This window comes from Myxine glutinosa, chromosome 5 (genome assembly GCF_964187855.1).
Source record: "Myxine glutinosa chromosome 5, kmMyxGlut1.1, whole genome shotgun sequence".
Classification (NCBI taxonomy): Eukaryota; Metazoa; Chordata; class Myxini; order Myxiniformes; family Myxinidae; genus Myxine; species Myxine glutinosa.
The window spans coordinates 179328546-179347650 of NC_136265.1; the positions used below are offsets into that span (position 1 = coordinate 179328546).

Below are 19105 nucleotides of genomic sequence, written 5' to 3' on the forward strand. Positions count from 1 at the left end.
AGATGGACGCACATAATATGCACCCATAATATAAACCACGGTGCCAATGAAAAAAAATATGGGGTAAAAAGTTTCTCCAAACTCCCTATTTCTTGATTATTTTTTTTTGTATTAGTGACTGTCCCTATTCACCCATAAAACGGGGTGCATAGGGACAGGCATAAAAATCCTATTTATTCCTATTTAACCCATATATGGGGTTAATAGGGACTATAAGTTGCTTTAAAAAAAAAAAGAGAACACGTTCAACCCAAATATCAACAAATCAGTATGGTTATCAACTTTCAGCGAAAAAAGTTTCCAAACTTTTTTTCAGTTTGTGTCCCTATTCACCTTGCTGTCCCTATTAGTACAGCGGATAACAAAAATTGTGCATTTTATGAGAAAAGCATGAAATTTCTAACATAGTTAGTGCATACCATAAGGTTTATTTTCAGATGTGGAGGGAAGTCAGATTTGACCTCTGAGGACCGTGAGGTCAAATCCAAAATGGCCGCAAGTCCACCGAGTCTAATGTTCAAAGGCGCTTAATTTTGGAACCAAATAGTGTAGAAAAACATTATAGGTGTCATTTCCAACTAAATTGGGGATGCTCCTGATGAGCTGTGGGTGGCCTTTGGTGTCGGGTCAAGTTTTCGGTACATAGTTGTTCACGAAATGGTTGCCACATTGAATCCAACACAGTGTCTGACTCTCCCAATCTTTCACGCTTTCACCGGATGTGATGCTGTATCTGCATTCGCTGGCAGAGGAAAGAAGACTGCCTGGGAAACTTGGAAGTCTTTCTTAGAGGTGAATGATGCTTTCAATGAACTCCTAGGCATGCCAAGTGAGGTCAGTGACGGCTCAGTTACTGCTGGAGCGATTTGTGGTGCTGATGTACGACCGAACCAGTGAGAGCACGGAAGTGAATGATGCCAGGAAACAGCTCTTCACACAGAAGTGTAGAACTCCAGAGAACATTCCTCCAACCCAGGCAGCATTCAAGCAGCACATCAAGCGCACTTGCTACCAGGCCAACTGTTGGAACCAGGCATTGGTCATGGATCCAGAGATGCCAGACCCATCTGACTGGGGCTGGACAAAGGAGACAACTGGGTGGCAGCCTCTTTGGAGAATGGAGCACTCTCCCTGAAGCATCAAAATTGTGCCAAAATCGATCCACTGGCTGCAAGAAAGGGTGCACTGGACGCTGCAAGTGCCAAAGCTGCACTGAAGTGCACTGCACTGTGCTTCTGTTCTGGAGACTGTTAGATTTTGATCATTACCAATTTTCATCATTGCACTTGATTTAATGTAAGCTTTTGTGGACATACTTGGTTAACTACAGTTATTTTTTCAGAGGTTATTGCATCATTCCTTGCAGTGTAAACACTTTTTTTTAATCATTACTGGTCTTTGGGTGTTCTGTACCTATCCCTCCCTGTACCTGAAAAAATAAAGTTTTAAAAGTTCAAATGAACTTTCTCCAATAGCAGTTCCAACTGCAGTATCATAAAAATAGATATTTAACGTAATTTGACCTTGACCTAAATGCATGTCCTTGAGTTCTGGCGATCTCAAAAGTATCACCAAATGAATGGGCATCCCCAATTTAGTTGGAAATGACACCTATAATGTTTTTCTACACTGTTTGGTTCCAAAATTAAGCGCGTTTGAACATTACCCCTGGGGAACTGGCGGCCATCTTGTATTTGACCTCTCACGGTCCTCAGAGGTCAAATCTGACTTCCCTCCACATCTGAAAATAAACCTTATGGTATATACTAACTATGCTAGAAATTTCATGCTTTTCTCAAAAAATGCACAATTTGTTAAATTATGAGAGCTTATCCGCTGTACTATATTCACCCCCATTTCACAGTACATCGCTAGGTTAAGAGTGGATGTCGATTGGTTAAGAGCGTTCATTTTTGGGTTATGAGAGTACGTCACAAGGTTAGGAGTGTAAGTCACGAGGTTAAGAGCATATACTATCAGGTTAAAAGAGTATGCCACAAGGTTAAGAGTGTACGTCGCTCAGTTAAGAGCGTATATATAACTTGGTTGAGAGAGTAGGTCACTGGATTAAGAGCGTACATAGCTGGGTTAAGAGCGTACATCACTCGGCTAGGGTCGTATGTCACTAGGTTATGAATGTAGGTCGCAAGGTTAAGAGAGTACGTCGCTCGGTTAAGAGTGGACGTTGATCAGATAAGAGTGTACATTGCTGGTTTACAAGAGTACGTTGCAAGGTTAAGACTAAGAGTGTATGTCACTAGGTTAAGAGAGTACATTGCTCGGTTAAGAGTGGACGTTGATCAGATAAGAGTGTACATTGCTGGTTTACAAGAGTACGTTGCAAGGTTAAAAGTGTATGTCACGAGGTTAAGAGAGTACGTCGCTAGGTTAAGAGTGGACAGTGATTGGTTAAGAGTATGCATTGCTGGTTTACGAGAGTACGTTGCATGGTTAAGAGTGTAAGTCACTAAGTTAAGAGCGTATGCTACTAGGTTAAGAGTGGACGTCGATTGATTAAGAGCATACATTTCTGGGTTATGAGAGTACGTCACAAGGTTAAGAAGGCACTTTCGCAAGGTTAAGAGTGAACAGTGATCGGTTAAGAGTGTACATTGCTGGTTTATGAGAGTATGTTTCAAGGTTAAGAGTGTATGCCACTAGGTTAAGAGTGTATGTCACTGGGTTAAGAGTGTATGTCACTAGGTTAAGAGTGTACGTCGCTAGGTTAAGAGTGTGCATTGCTGGTTTACAAGAGTGCGTTGCAAGGTTCAGCGTCGCTCAGCGTCGACGAGTCTGGCATTTCACTCAGGCCAACTGGCACGGTCTTCAAGCAGCCATCAATCATCTGGACTGGTCTCCCATCTCTACCACCTCTGACATCAACTCATCCTGGGAATTCTTCCAAAGTAAATTGCTCTCTCTCATGCACAGATTTATCCCATCTCGTCTTCAGTTGTCATACCCTTCCTCCCGTCCATGGTACACGGAATCTTGTGGTGAGGCTGTTGCCCAGAAACAACTTGCCTTCGTCTCCTGGAAAGCAAATCCAACGGAAGGAAATCTCATTTCCTTTCACAAAGCCCGAAACAAGTGTGTGTCCACCCTCAGGAGAGCCAGGAAACAATACCTCTCCGTTCTCAAGACCGAACTCTCTCATCTGTCTCCCTCTTCCAAATCCTGGTGGCGTCTGGTCAAATCCGTTTCTGGTGTTTGTTCCCCCTCCATCCCCTCCCTTACCTCAAATGGCTACACAGCTGACTCCGCACGTGAAAAAGCTGAATGCCTCAACTCTGTGTTTGCCTCTAAATCTTGTGTCCCAAACCCATCCCTCTCTGTACCCACCATACCCAGTCGTACCCTGCTGCTCCTGGACTCCGTGTCCTTTCCTCCTGACAAGGTGGAAAAGTTTCTGTCAACCCTCGACTCTGATTCTGCAACTGGACCCGACGGCATCAGCCCACGGGTCCTAAAATCCTGCTCTGCCGCTCTATCTCATCCTCTCTCTGTTCTCTTCACCCTCTCTTTTGCTCAAGGTCAACTGCCATCTGCTTGGAAATCAGCCAACATCACCGCTTTGCACAAAAAAGGTGAAAAAACAGATCCTAGCAACTACAGACCAATCAGCCTTCTCCCAATTATCAGCAAAGTCATGGAATCCATCATTGCTTCGGATATGTAATCTTTCCTCTTCTCCAATGGCTTGATCTCTGATCATCAATTTGGTTTCAGACCAGGTCACTCTACTCTGAACATGCTGCTTCTGCTGTCTCAACAATGGATGGAGGTCCTCAATGCCAAACAGGAAATTAGAGCTGTCTCCCTCGACATATCACGTGCCTTCGACACGGTCTGGCACCCCGCTCTGCTCACCAAACTCTCCTCCTTTGGTATCCATGGAAATCTCCACGCATGGCTGGCGGACTTCCTCTCTAGTCGTCGTCAACGTGTGGCCTTGAATGGGTTTCTCTCATCTCCTCTTCCTGTTCAGGCTGGAGTTCCCCAAGGCAGTGTTCTGGGCCCCGTGCTTTTTCTGGTCTTCATCAATGATCTCTCTGACTCTCTTGAAAATCCTCTCTATCTCTTTGCTGATGACTCCACTCTCTGCCGCTCCATGCCTCTTCCCTCAGATCGGCAGTCTGCAGCCTCCTCACTCTCTGAAGACTTGGACAAAATCACAGACTGGTCAAACAAGTGGAACATGTCTTTCAATCCTGACAAATCTCACACTCTTACTATGTCTCTCCGAAAAGATCGACTGGACAACCCTCCCATCTACTTTCTCAACAATCCTCTCCAAGAAGTTCTGTCGCTCAAGCTTTTGGGTCTCACTATCTGCCATGATCTTTCTTGGGAAAACCACATTTCCAAGCTGGCCTCCAAAGCCAGTCGCCGACTGGGCATCCTCCGTCGTGCGAAGTCCTTCCTCGGCACACCTGAGCTCCTCACCACATACAAGGCTTTCATCCGCAGCTCAATGGAATACTGTTCTCCCCTATGGGCCGGTGCTCCTGCCTCACACCTAGCTCGGCTTCACGCTGTTGAAACCAAAGCTTTCAGAATTATTGGAATCTCCCGCGATGAAGCTATATCTGAGGGCCTTTCACTCACTCACCGCAGGCAGGTAGGTGGTCTTTCTGTCTTCTACCGACTCCTCTCCGGCCTTGCACCCCCAGCTCTCTCTGTGCTCTGTCCCCCAAATATTCCTACAGGTCGCACAAGATCTGCCAGCAACCCTCTGATGGTTAAACTGCCGAAATCTCGGCTCTCTGCTCACCTTCACTCTTTCATTCCTCTTTTCTCCCGCCTCTGGAACAAACTCCCTCACTCCCTTCAATCCCACTCCTCCCTCCAGGTCTTTAAAACAGCTGTTCACCACCATCTCTTATCTTTCCCCATCCAAAACCTTGATCTTTTCTACCCCCGCTAATTCACCCCAGATCCACCTTGTTTGAAATTCCAACTTCTTTCCCGGAAGTCCTGGCAGTGTCCATATGTTTTATACCTCTCCCACCGCCCCCTTCCCATGCCCCCCCCCCCCAAAGCCCTCGCCCTCTCTCAGATCTCTCGATGTCTCCATGTCTCTCGGTCCCTGCTCTCAAATGTTGTGTTTGTGTCCTTCCCCCTCTCTCCCCATCTTGTCTACCGCTCCCGATGTTATATGTTTTATGTGTCGGTTTGTCTTTCTGTGTGATTAATGTTCGCTCTTTCACGAGCCTCGATCTTGTACACAACAAAAAAAAAAAAAAAAAAAAAATTAAGAGTGTATGTCACTAGGTTAAGAGAGTACGTCGCTCGGTTAAGAGTGGACGTTGATCAGTTAAGAGTGCACATTGCTGGTTTACAAGAGTACGTTGCATGGTTAAGAGTGTAAGTCACTAGGTTAAGAGCGTATGCTACTAGGTTAAGAGAGTATGCCACTAGGTTAAGAGTGTATGTCACTAGGTTAAGAGAATACGCCACTAGGTTAAGAGTGTATGTCCCTAGGTTAAGAGAGTACGCCACTAGGTTAAGAGCGTATGCTACTAGGTTAAGAGAGTATGCCACTAGTTTAAGAGTGTATGTCACTGGGTTAAGAGAGTACGCCACTAGGTTAAGAGCGTATGCTACTAGGTTAAGAGAGTATGCCACTAGTTTAAGAGTGTATGTCACTAGGTTAAGAGAGTACGCCACTAGGTTAAGAGCATATGCTACTAGGTTAAGAGTGTATGTCACTAGGTTAAGAGAGTACGTCACTAGGTTAAGAGTGGACGTCGTTGGTTAAGAGCATACATTTCTGGGTTATGAGAGTTCGTCACAAGGTTAAGAGTGTAAGTCACTGGGTTTAGAGGGAACGTCGCTAGGTTAGGAGCAGGCATCACTAGGTAAGATCATTTGTCGTTAGGTAAGAGCATACGTCCCTAGGATGAGGGAATTTGTTTATTGAGGAAAAGGTTTACTTTTCAATTTCCAAATCAAATGAAAGACCAAATATTGCGTTGGAGTCATGAGCAATCAGGAGTTAGTGGAGTCATCAGGAAGATAAGAAATACTTTAGTTAACCTTGTAAATATAATTGTGCAGATGAAGTGAATCACAAAGAAAACAATAAACACTTCCTTGGAAACAAAAATTCAAACCCTTCCCCCTCTGCTCCCCCATGTTGATTTAACATACAAAGTTTCATGTAACATGTAACTGCATTTTTTGGGTATTTTACCTTTTTCTTGGACGGAGCCAAAGATGATACAGCTTGTGCACCCTCTTGCTACCTGATGATCATAACTACCAAATTTGGTGAATTTCTGCCCTACAGTTTAGGATGAGATGGCGTGATGGACGGACGGACGGATGGAGCCCATTACAATATTCCCCGTTTTTTTTTCCAGAAAGCGTGGGAATCATCATAGCTATGAGATAAAGAGACAATTTCACCTTCAACTGGGACTTATTACTGGTTTGCAGTGATTCATGAATTTGTGGGTCATGTTCGCAGGCAGACCATAAGCAATGCATCCGCAAGGCAATTGTGTGGACATGACGTCCTGAAGAAATGGCAGAGAGCAAACAGGTCGTTCCCATGTTGAAAATAGGGAAAGCAGGGCAAAGTGAAAAACAGATCAGGCCATAAGAACCTTAAAATAAGCGAGTGGGAGATCCACAAAGGAAACACATGGAAAGTCGAACTGGAGGAGCGAGACGGATGAAGAGGATCCTTGTACTGAGAAAATCATCTTCCAACAACCTAGAGTAAGGTAAACGTGGAATGTCCCACACACACACCTTCCTCGCCACAAACTATGGAATGACACCATTTTATAGATTGACTTTAAACTTCACATATTGCGTACGTACTATGGAGATAGGCCTCAAGATTTCCTGAAGAGCGATTGTTTTAGTGAGTCAGGTGAATCATTGGGAGAATGAAAATGGATCCACAGATTGTGAAGTAACGACAAGACCATTGACTTATATACATCAAACTTACAAACATCAAATGCACATTACATTTGGCACTTTACTAAACGTTTACATTGAATAAATAAACTTTTCACAAATATCAACATCACTGTATTGGTTCCACCATTATTGGGTCACTCGTGTGCTCAAGGTATGCAGACCTACCCACGATGATGCCACAGCCGCTGATTAATCCAATCTCCTTCTTGAGAGCGACGCCATCGCTGCTGGGACGACCATGGTCTGCCATGCCGGACGCACGCACTCACAGAGGGTCTCATGCGCTCGTGCGGGACAGAGAGAACGACCCGGGGGGCCTGGGACGACGCCTGGGACGAAATGAGAGGGAAGACAGGAGGGGCGTGGTACCGAACACCTTGGGGGTGTAAACCATGAAATAGGGAGGGTCGCTCGATGGGGTAACGTTGGTGATGACGTTACAATAAGCGACCATGGACCAATAAGATGCATTCGTGAATACCTATTGATAGTAACGTGGTATCGATACACCACGAGGTCAGATACCATGATATAGATGTGGTCATTCCACAAATACTGTGTACATTACCTTTAATCACTGCTTTGGTGAATGAACAGGTGGATTCAAGTTCGGTGTATTTATTCCCATCATTAATATGTAAACGCAGGTCACACATGTATCGGGTCTAAAGTCCAAGGTTGAGAAGCCACGACACCGAGTTTACTCCTTGGGAATCCGACTCACTCCCTCCTCTCACACCAACCTCCTCCTCCTTTTATTCCGACCTCCTGGTCCTCAACATCCAACGCTTTTTGTTTTCCTGGATTAACCCGAGGTACTCACCATTACCTTTGTTTGGATTACTACGTTTTACTATGGGTACCAATTATTGCTCCTTAAAAACTGCGCATCTCCTCTCTCTGATATTCCTGGTAGAATGGTGATAGTCGAACACCTCCAAAAGTACTGCATTTCATACACGGATTGTATCTCTGGCTATAACAAATACCCCGAGTAGAACAAGTAACCCGAGTAGACCAAGTACACCGAGTAGAACAAGTACCCTGAGTAGAACAAGTACCCTGAATACAGCAAGTACCCCAAGTAGAGCAAGTACCCTGACTACAGCAAGTACCCACAGTAGAACAAGTACCCTGAGTATAACAAGTACCCAGAGAAGAGCTAGTAATGAGTATAACAAGTACCCAGAGTAGAGCCAGTACCCCGAGTAGAACAAGTACCCCGAGTAGAACAAGTACACCGAGTAGAACAAGTACCCCAAGTAGAGCAAGTACGCTGAATACAGCAAGTACCCCGAGTAGAACAAGTACCCTGGGTAGAACAAGTACCCCGAGTAGAACAAGTACCCCGAGTAGAACAAGTACCCTGAAAACAGCAAGTACCCTGAGTAGAGCAAGTACCCTAAATACAGCAAGTACCCTGAGTAGAGCAAGTACCCTGAGAAGAGCAAGTACCCTGAATACAGCAAGTACCCCGAGTAGGGAAAGAGTAGGGTAAGAAAATATATAAATGGTTGTTTATTGTTTTATGCCCTTGAAATGGTCGTTGTTTATGCTCGAAATTCAAATCGTTGAAAGCACAAGGATCGCATGGGTCTTGGTGTCCTTGTCTTGGTGTCGGTGGGTTCCCACGTCTTGGTTTGTGCTTCACTCTATTTTAGGAGCCGTGAGGGTGGGTTCGACCAAACATATCAAAGTCGCTCTCAAACCGGGAGCCCAGGCTCGAAAACATGTTGTTCCAAAGTTTCGTCTTACAAGTTCCGTCTTGCTGCGCAATCGTCGCGTTTGATTATTACACGTCAGCACTTTGTGAGGACCATCAATAACCGACGTCCCACAACAAAAAACAACCTTCAAGCAGTTACAATAAACTCGTTTCCTTGTCATAGCTCCGGGGAAAGGAGCACAAACCACACGTTTTCCCAAAGTAAAAGTTCAATGGTAACCTATAGTTTTGTGACTGAATCATTCACCTTGTTACAATGATGTGAATTGTGTAAACGAGATGGTGTTCAAAAGAGGAATGACATCGCACTGCTGCACACTCTTCGATCCTTCAAGGAACCACCGGCGTCCTTTGGACAAGACAATCATGGGAATGATTCGAGGAAAGTTATGATGGCAGAACAGCAGAAGGAGTGAAGAAGAAGCCGTCACCCCGTGACTTGTTTGTCATATAAAGGTGTTATATTAGAACTCCCTTGTTACATAAAGGTGTTATATTAGAACTCCATTGTTATATAAAGGAGTTATATTAGAACTCCATTGTTATATAAAGGTGTTATATTAGAACTCCATTGTTATGTAAAGGTGTTATATTAGAACTCCATTGTTATATCAAGGTGTTATATTAGAACTCCATTGTTATTTTAAGGGGTTATATTAGAACCCCATTGTTATATAAAGGTGTTCCATTAGAACTCCATTGTTATATAAAGGTGTTATATTAGAACTCCATTTTTATATAAAGGTGTTCTATTAGAACTCCATTGTTATGTAAAGGTGTTATATTAGAACTCCATTGTTATGTAAAGGTGTTATATTAGAACTCCATTGTTATATAAAGGTGTTATATTAGAACTCCATTGTTATGTAAAGGTGTTATATTAGAACTCCATTGTTATGTAAAGGTGTTATATTAGGACTCCATTGTTCTGTAAAGGTGTTATATTAGAACTACATTGTTATGTAAAGGTGTTATATTAGAACTCCATTGTTATATAAAGGTGTTATATTAGAACTCCATTGTTATGTAAAGGTGTTATATTAGAACTCCATTGTTATATCAAGATGTTATATTAGAACTCCATTGTTATTTTAAGGTGTTCTATTAGAACCCCATTGTTATATAAAGGTGTTCTATTAGAACTCCATTGTTATATAAAGGTGTTATATTAGAACTCCATTTTTATATAAAGGTGTTCTATTAGAACTCCATTGTTATGTAAAGGTGTTATATTAGAACTCCATTGTTATGTAAAGGTGTTATATTAGAACTCCATTGTTATATAAAGGTGTTATATTAGAACTCCATTGTTATGTAAAGGTGTTATATTAGAACTCCATTGTTATGTAAAGGTGTTATATTAGAACTCCATTGTTCTGTAAAGGTGTTATATTAGAACTACATTGTTATATAAAGGTGTTATATGAGAACTCCATTGTTATGTAAAGGTGTTATATTAGAACTCCATTGTTATAGAAAGAGGTAATATGAGAATTCTGTTGTGATATAAAGGGGTTATATTATAACTCCATTGTGATATATTAGAAATCCATTGTTATATAAAGGTGTTATGTTAGAACTCCATTGTTATATCAAGGTGTTATATTAGAACTCCATTGTTTTATAAAGGTGTTATATTAGAACTCCATTGTTATATAAAGGTGTTATATGAGAACTCCACTCTTATAAAAAAAGGTGTTATATTAGAACTCCACTCCTGTATAAAGGTGTTATTTTAGAACCCCATTGTTATATAAAGGTGTTATATGATAACTCCATTGCTGTATAAAGGTGTTATATTGGAACTACATTGTTATGTTAAGGTGTTATATTAGAACTCCATTGTAATATAAAGGTGTTATATTAGAACTCCATTGTCATATAAAGGTGTTATATTGGAACTCCATTGCCATATAATGGTGTTATAATAGAACTCCATTGTTATATAAAGGTGTTATATGAGAACTCCATTGCTATATAAAGGTGTTATATTGGAACTACATTGTTATGTAAAGTTGTTATATTAGAACTCCATTGTTATATAAAGGTGTTATATTAGAACTCCATTGTCATATAAAGGTGGTATATTAGAACTCCATTGTCATTTAAAGGTGTTATATGAGAACTCCATTGTTAAATAAAGGGGTTATATTAGAACTCCATTGTTATATAAAGGTGTTAGATTCGAACTCCATTGTTATATAAAGGTGTTATATTAGAACTCCATTGTTATATAAAGGTGTTATATTAGAATTCCATTGTTATGTAAAGGTGTTATAGTAGAACTCCATTGTTATGGAAAGGTGTTATATTAGAACTCCATTGTTATATAAAGGGGTTATATGAGAACTCCATTGTTCTATAAAGGTGTTATATTAGAACTCCATTGTTATATAAAGGTGTTATATTAGAACTCCATTGTGATATAAAGGTGTTATATTGGAACTCCACTCTTATATAAACGTGTTGTATTAGAACTCCATTATTGTATAAAGGTGTTATATTGGAACTCCACTCTTATATAAAGGTGTTATATTAGAACTCCATTATTGTATAAAGGTGTTATATTGGAACTCCACTCTTATATAAAGGTGTTATTTTAGAACTCCATTGTTTAAATATAAAGGTGTTATATTAGAACTCCATTGCCATATAAATGTGTTATATTAGAACTCCATTGTTATATAAAGGTGTTATAGAAGAACTCCATTGTTATATAAAGGTGTTATATTAGAACTCCATTGTTATGTAAAGGTGTTAAATTAGAACTAAACTGTGATATAGAGGTGTTATATTAGAACTCAATTGTTATATAAAGGTGTTATATTAGAACTCCATTGTTCTATAAAGGTGTTATATTAGAACTCCATTTTTATATAAAGGGGTTATATGAGAATTCCTTTGTTATATAAAGGTGCTGTATTAGAACTCCATTATTATATAAAGGTGTTATTTTAGAACTCCATTGTTATATAAAGGTGTTATATTGGAACGCCATTGTCATATAAAGGGGTTATATTAGAACTCCATTGTTATATAAAGGGGTTATATGAGAACTCCATTGTTATATAAAGGGGTTATATGAGAACTCCATTGTTATATAAAGGGGTTATATTAGAACTCCATTGTTATATAAAGGTGTTATATTAGAACTCAATTTTTTTATAAGGGGGTTATATTAGAAGTCCATTGTTATATAAAGGGGTTATATGAGAACTCCATTGTTATATAAAGGTGTTATATTAGAACTCCATTGTTTTATAAAGGTGTTATATTAGAACTCCATTGTTATATAAAGGTGTTATATTACAACGCCATTGTTATATAAAGGTGTTATATTAGAACTCCACTCTTATATAAAGGTGTTGTATTAGAACTCCATTGTTATATAAAGGGGTTATATGAGAACTACATTGTTATATAAGGGCGTTTTATTAGAACTCAATTGTTGTATAAAGGTGTTATATTAGAACTCCATTGTTATGTAAAGGGGTTATATGAGAACTACATTGTTGTATAAAGGTGTTATATTAGAACTCAATTGTAATATAAAGGTGTTATATTAGAACTCCATTGTTGTATGAACGTGTTATATTAGAACTCAATTGTTGTATAAAGGTGTTATATTAGAACTCAATTGTTGTATAAAGGTGTTATATTAGAACTCCATTGTTATATAAAGGGGTTATATGAGAACTACATTGTTATATAAAGGTGTTATATGAGAACTCCATTGTTATATAAAGGGGTGATATGAGAACGACATTGTTATATAAAGGTCTTATATTAGAACTCCATTGTTATATAAAGGTGTTATTTTAGAACTTCATTGTTTAAATATAAAGGTGTTATTTTAGAACTTCATTGTTTAAATATAAAGGTGTTATATTAGAACTCCATTGCCATATCAAGGTGTTATATTAGAACTCCTTTGTTATATAAAGGTGTTATATTAGAACTCCATTGTTATATAAAGGTGTTGTATTAGAACTCCATAGTTATATAAAGGTGTTATATTAGAACTCCATTGTTATGTAAAGGTGTTATATTAGAACTCCATTGTTATATAAAGAGGTTATGTTAGAACTCCATTGTTATATAAAGGGGTTATATGAGAATTCCATTGTTATATAAAGGGGTTATATTAGAACTCCATTGTTATATAAAGGTGTTATATTAGAACTCCATTGTTATATAAAGGTTTTATAATAGAACTCCATCGTTATATAAAGGTGTTATATTAGAACTCCATTGTTATATAAAGGGGTTATATGAGAACTCCATTGTTATAGAAAGGGGTTATATTAGAACTCCATTGTTATATAAAGGGGTTATATTAGAACTCCAATGTCATAAAAAGGTGTTATATTAGAACTCCATTGTTATTTTAAGGTGTTATATTAGAACCCCATTGTAATATAAAGGTGTTATATTAGAACTCCATTGTTATACAAAGGTGTTTAATTAGAACTCCATTGTTATATAAAGGGGTTATATTAGAACTCCATTGTTATATCAAGGTGTTATATTAGAACTCCATTGTTATTTTAAGGTGTTATATTAGAACCCCATTGTTATATAAAGGTGTTCTATTAGAACTCCATTGTTATATAAAGGTGTTATATTAGAACTCCATTGTTATGTAAAGGTGTTATATTAGAACTCCACTGTTATATAAAGGTGTTATATTAGAACTCCATTGTTATATATAGGTGTTATATTAGAACTCCATTGTTATATGAAGGTGTTATATGAGAACTCCATTGTTATATAAAGGTGTTATATGAGAACTCCATTGCTATATAAAGGTGTTATATTGGAACTACATTGTTATGTAAAGGTGTTATATTAGAACTCCATTGTTATATAAAGGTGTTATATTAGAACTCCATTGTTATATAAAGGGGTTACATGAGAACTCCATTGTTATATAAAGGTGTTATATTAAAACTCCATTGTTATATAAAGGTGTTATATTATAATTCCATTGTTATTTTAAGGTGTTATATTAGAACCCCATTGTTATATAAAGGTGTTATATTAGAACTCCATTGTGATATAAAGGTGTTATAATAGAACTCCATTGTTATATAAAGGTGTTATATTAGAACTCCATTGTTATATAAAGGGGTTATATGAGAACTCCATTGTTATAGAAAGGGGTTATATTAGAACTCCATTGTTATATAAAGGGGTTATATTAGAACTCCAATGTTATATAAAGGTGTTATAATATAACTCCATTGTTATTTTAAGGTGTTATATTAGAACCCCATTGTTATATAAAGGTGTTATATTAGAACTCCATTGTTATATAAAGGTGTTATATTAGAACTCCATTGTTATATAAAGGTGTTATATGAGAACTCCATTGTTATATAAAGGTGTTATATTAGAATTCCATTGTTATATAAAGGTGTTATATGAGAACTCCATTGCTATATAAAGGTGTTATATTGGAACTACATTGTTATGTAAAGGTGTTATATTAGAACTCCATTGTTATATAAAGGTGTTATATTAGAACTCCATTGTGATATAAAGGGGTTACATGAGAACTCCATTGTTAAATAAAGGGGTTATATTAAAACTCCATTGTTATATAAAGGTGTTATATTAGAATTCCCTTGTTATTTTAGGGTGTTATATTAGAACCCCATTGTTATATAAAGGTGTTATATTAGAACTCCATTGTGATATAAAGGTGTTATAATATAACTCCATTGTTATATAAAGGTGTTATATTAGAACTCCATTGTTATGTAAAGGTGTTATATTAGAACTCCATTGTTATGTAAAGGTGTTATATTAGAACTCCATTGTTATATAAAGGTGTTATATGAGAACTCTATTGTTATATAAAGGGGTTATATTAGAACTCCATTGTGATATAAAGGTGTTATATTAGAACTCCATTGTTATATGAAGGTGTTATATTAGAACTCCATTGTTATGTAAAGGTGTTATATTATAACACCATTGTTATGTAAAGGTGTTATATTAGAACTCCATTGTTATATAAAGGGGTTATATGAGAACTCTATTGTTATATAAAGGGGTTATATTGGAACTCCATTGTGATATAAAGGTGTTATATTAGAACTCCATTGTTATACAAATGTGTTATATTAGAACTCCATTGTTATATAAAGGTGTTATATTAGAACTCCATTGTTTTTCAAGGTGTTATATATTAGAACTCCATTGTTATATAAAGGTGTTATATGAGAACTCAACTCTTATATAAAGGTGTTATTTTAGAACTCCATTGTGATATAAAGGTGTTATATTAGAACTCCATTCTTATATAAAGGTATTATATTGGAACTCCATTGTTATATAAAGGCGTTATATTAGAACTCCATTGTTATATAAAGGTGTTATATTAGAACTCCATTGTTATATAAAGGTGTTATATTAGAACTCAATTGTTATATAAAGGGGTTATATTAGAAGTCCATTGTTATATAAAGGTGTTATAATAGAACTCCATTGTTATATAAAGGTGTTATATTAGAACTCCATTGTTATGTAAAGGTGTTATATTGGAGCTCAATTGTTGTATAAACGTGTTATATTAGAACTCCATTGTTCTATAAAGGTGTTATATTAGAACTCCATTGTTATGTAAAGGTGTTATATTGGAACTCCATCTCTATATATAAAGGAGGAGTGTCTGTCTGTCTGTCTTGTTGTCCGCTTATAACTCAAGAACTACACATCGGAGAAAAGTTTTAGACACAGATTCGGAATCAGCATAAAATCCTGGTGGTTATAGGGTACTTTTTATTTTAATATCAATGGTTTAAAAAACCCCGCCAGCTGCAATTCCGTGGTGTAGTTTGTGGCGGCGCTATTGCCCCTTTCCGATCCCATGACGCATTGCGGTTCCGATTCGCGATAAGGTCTATGCGCTATCACCGACACTTTTCCACCTTTTCCATGCCTTTTAATCAGATTTACCTTATCGTCCATCGTAACCACATTACGCTTGGAAACACCAGCGTGCGTGCTAGTAAAAACACTAGAAACACATGCTTTTTATACAGTATACACCTTCTTCGGACCCATGGCTAACACAGACAGAGTAAAGGAATACTGCACGTCGCCTCTGTTGTGAATGTGAAGCAGCGGTTGCGCGTACGTACAGTATACTGTACGTACATATTTATATATTTTTAATGTGCTTTTTATTGTATTTTAAATTGTTTTTTAGCTTCTTTTATTGTTAATTTATGTACTATTTTATTTATTTAAAATATATTTTTAAGGAAAACAAATGTTTTCACGTCCGTAGGAGTGACGTAAAGTCGCACATAATGACAAAATGTGGTGGCCCATGGTACATGGCAGAAAGAACCCAGGATGCTATGATCTATTCATCACTTTCACCTGCAATCCTGCATGGCCTGACATCAAGAATGTACAAGATTCCAATCTACGACATGACATTATTGCCAGGGTATTCAGTGAAAAACAGAAGAAACTGATATGGTTACTGAAGAAAGGGATGATCTTTGGAGATTTGGTAGCATGGATGTACACCATTGAGTGGCAGAAGCGTGGCCTCCCTCACTCTCATACCTTGATTTGGTGCAAAGACAAAATCCGACCAGACGATATAGACAGGATCATATCAGCAGAACTTCCAGATCCAGAGATGGACCCAGAACTGTTCAAGACCATCTCCACACAAATGATTCATGGGCCCTGTGGCAGCATCAACCCTCGATCTGTTTGCATGAAGGACAACAAATGCCAAAAAAGATTTCCCAAACAACTTCGCCGAAAGACAGAGACTGGTGATGATGGATATCCAGAGTATCGCAGGAGGAGCACTGGCGATGGGGGACACACTGCTAAAGTCAACATTCGCAGTGTGGGAGAGTACAACGTTGACAATCGGTGGGTTGTTCCCCACAACAAAATGCTCTGCAAAATCTTTAATGCACACATCAATGTGGAACTGTGCAACTCAGTTAAGTCCATCAAATATGTATGCAAGTATGTCAATAAGGGCAGTGACATGGCAACATTTGAAGTAGGTGACAAAAAAAGGTCAGATGAGATTAGCAGGTTCCAGTCAGGCCGATATATATCAACAAACGAAGCAGTGTGGAGGATCCTTGGATTTAACATTCATGAGCGCTATCCAACTGTCATCAATTTGGCCGTACATCTGGAAAATGGACAAAGGGTCTATTACACTGCAGAAACTGCCCAAGCACGAGCACACGGGCCGCCTCCTCAGACTACGTTGACAGCTTTCTTCAAACTCTGCATAGAAGATGACTTTGCCAAGACTCTTCTGTACAATGAAGTCCCTACCTACTACACATGGGAGAACAAAACGTGGAATCGCAGGAAGAAGGACATTCCAGTAGACAATTATCCTGGAGTTTATGCCAGCAGCGCAATTGGCAGAGTCTACACAGTTCATCCAAAGAACAGAGACTGTTTCTTTCTGCGCCTTCTCCTGCACACTGTCAGAGGTCCAACATCCTTTAAAGATTTGCGACGGGTTAATGGTCAAGATTGTGCCACCTTCCGCGATGCCTGCCGACTCCATGGTCTATTGGAAGAAGATGAACATTGGAAAAAAGCCATGGATGAGGCAGCAGTCTCACAGGCACCAAAACAACTACGGCAGCTGTTTTCCATCATATTGGCAGCATGTGACATTCAGGATCCAGAGAAGCTCTGGGAGGACCACAAAGGAAATATGTCTGAAGACTTTCTTCACTTGGCCAGACGTCAGAACCCTGGTGTGGATATTGATTTCAACTGTGCAATCTACAATCAAGCCCTGATTGAGCTAGAGAAGCACCTGATTGCCTATGGAACCACTATGGCAAATTGTGGAATGCCCCAACCAGAAAACAGCATTGAGGAAATGGCTCAGGAGCTTCTGAGGGAAACAAACTACAACATGGAAGAGCTGACCACATTTGTAGAGCAGAATGTCCCAAGAATGGTTGAGGACCAACAGCAAGCCTTTACTTCTATCCTGAAGTGTTGATGATGATGCTGGCAAGATATTCTTCCTCGATGCTCCTGGCGGGACAGGAAAAACATTCATTTTTTTTTTTATTTTTTTATTTTTTTTTTGGCAGCATGTGACAGAACGTGGAATGTGGAATGTGGAACGTGGGAGAACAAAAGACGAAACTACCTCACCCTACCCCTCCCTTTCTCCCCTCCCCCTCCCTTTTCCCCATCCCCTCCCCTCCCTTTTCCCCCTCCCCCTTCCCCTTCCCCCCTTTCCCCTCCCCTCCCCTCCCCCTGTCCTCCCCTCCACCCTCTTCTCCCCTCCCCCTCCCCCCTCCCACTCTCCCTCCCACCCCTCTCCCCCTCCCATCCCTCCCCCTCCCCTCCCCCCTCGTCTCCTCTCCCCCCTCCCACCCCACTCCCCCTCCCATCCCTCCCCCTCCCCTCCCCACTCCCCCCTCTTCTCCCCCCCCCTCTCCTCCCCTCCCCCCCCGTTCCACTCCCCTCCCCTTCCCCCTCCCCTCCCCTCCCCCGCCCGGCAATGCCGGGTACTTCTGCTAGTAACCCATAAATAAAGCCGGTTTTTCTCACATGCTTGGCTTGGTGTGCTGCAGACAAATTGGGGGCTCGTCTGGGATCTGAATTATATGATATCTGTCGAGCCATGTCTATGAGCTTGAGTCTATGAGCTTGAGTGAGCTTGAGTCGAGAGGGCGAATGTACGGGTTGGGAATGTACGGGTCTCCCTTCCCCCGCCCGGCAACGCCGGTACTGGAGGGCGTCACAGGATCGGTGAGTCTCCAAAATCCGCTTCGTGCTGTTGCGAAGATTCAGGACGATGTCGCGATTGTTGTGCTGCTCTCCGACCATGAGAACTGCAACGTCATTGTTGACTGGCCCTCCCCTTCCCTTCCCCTTCCCACTCCCCTTCCCCTTCCCCCTTCATTAATATCATCCTGGCCAAGGAACATTGCCATTCACATACCACATAGGTTTTTTTTTCTTTCATCTTTGACGAGATCCATATTTTTTATTCATATTTACCTCAGTGCATTTCAGCGAGAAATATTATACACGGAATCTGAGCAGGTGGCAGAGCAGTGCGCTGATTCGCTCAGAGCGATCACGTGATGTTCCTTGCCGCCATAAACACACAGTTACGCGTTCGCACGTAATTCACACATTCAAAACAAACGAGATCCCGCGAAGCGAGTTGGTCAAGTCGTGCTAACCAAGATGGCGACACGGCGGCTTCACTTTTCACGGAGTATGAGTGTTCTATATATTTTCAATTCAGTGCGCCCGACTCGCTCACGTACTTGATTTGTGGCATAGACATGGCCATTGGGCCTTCACGGTGTAATTTTTTGCGAGGCTTTTGTCCGAGTGAGCTTGAGTCGAGAGGGCGAATGTACGGGTTGGGAATGTACGGGTCTCCCTTCCCCCGCCCGGCAA

At 39.8% G+C, this 19105-nt stretch overlaps 1 protein-coding gene across 2 annotated transcripts in view; it reads right to left on the reverse strand.

The window, feature by feature from the left end:
- Window positions 1-7298, reverse strand: part of LOC137426659 (large neutral amino acids transporter small subunit 2-like) — an 803798-nt gene extending 796500 nt beyond the window's left edge. The window contains exon 1 of one of the 2 annotated variants that reach the window (XM_068115419.2): window positions 7102-7298. In XM_068115419.2, the coding sequence (XP_067971520.1) occupies window positions 7102-7186 (85 nt within the window). In that variant the 5' untranslated portion in view covers window positions 7187-7298. The remainder of the gene's footprint in view (window positions 1-7101) is intronic. The other variant, XM_068115420.2, reaches the window with a different exon arrangement.
- Between the last annotated feature and the right edge of the window lie 11807 nt (window positions 7299-19105).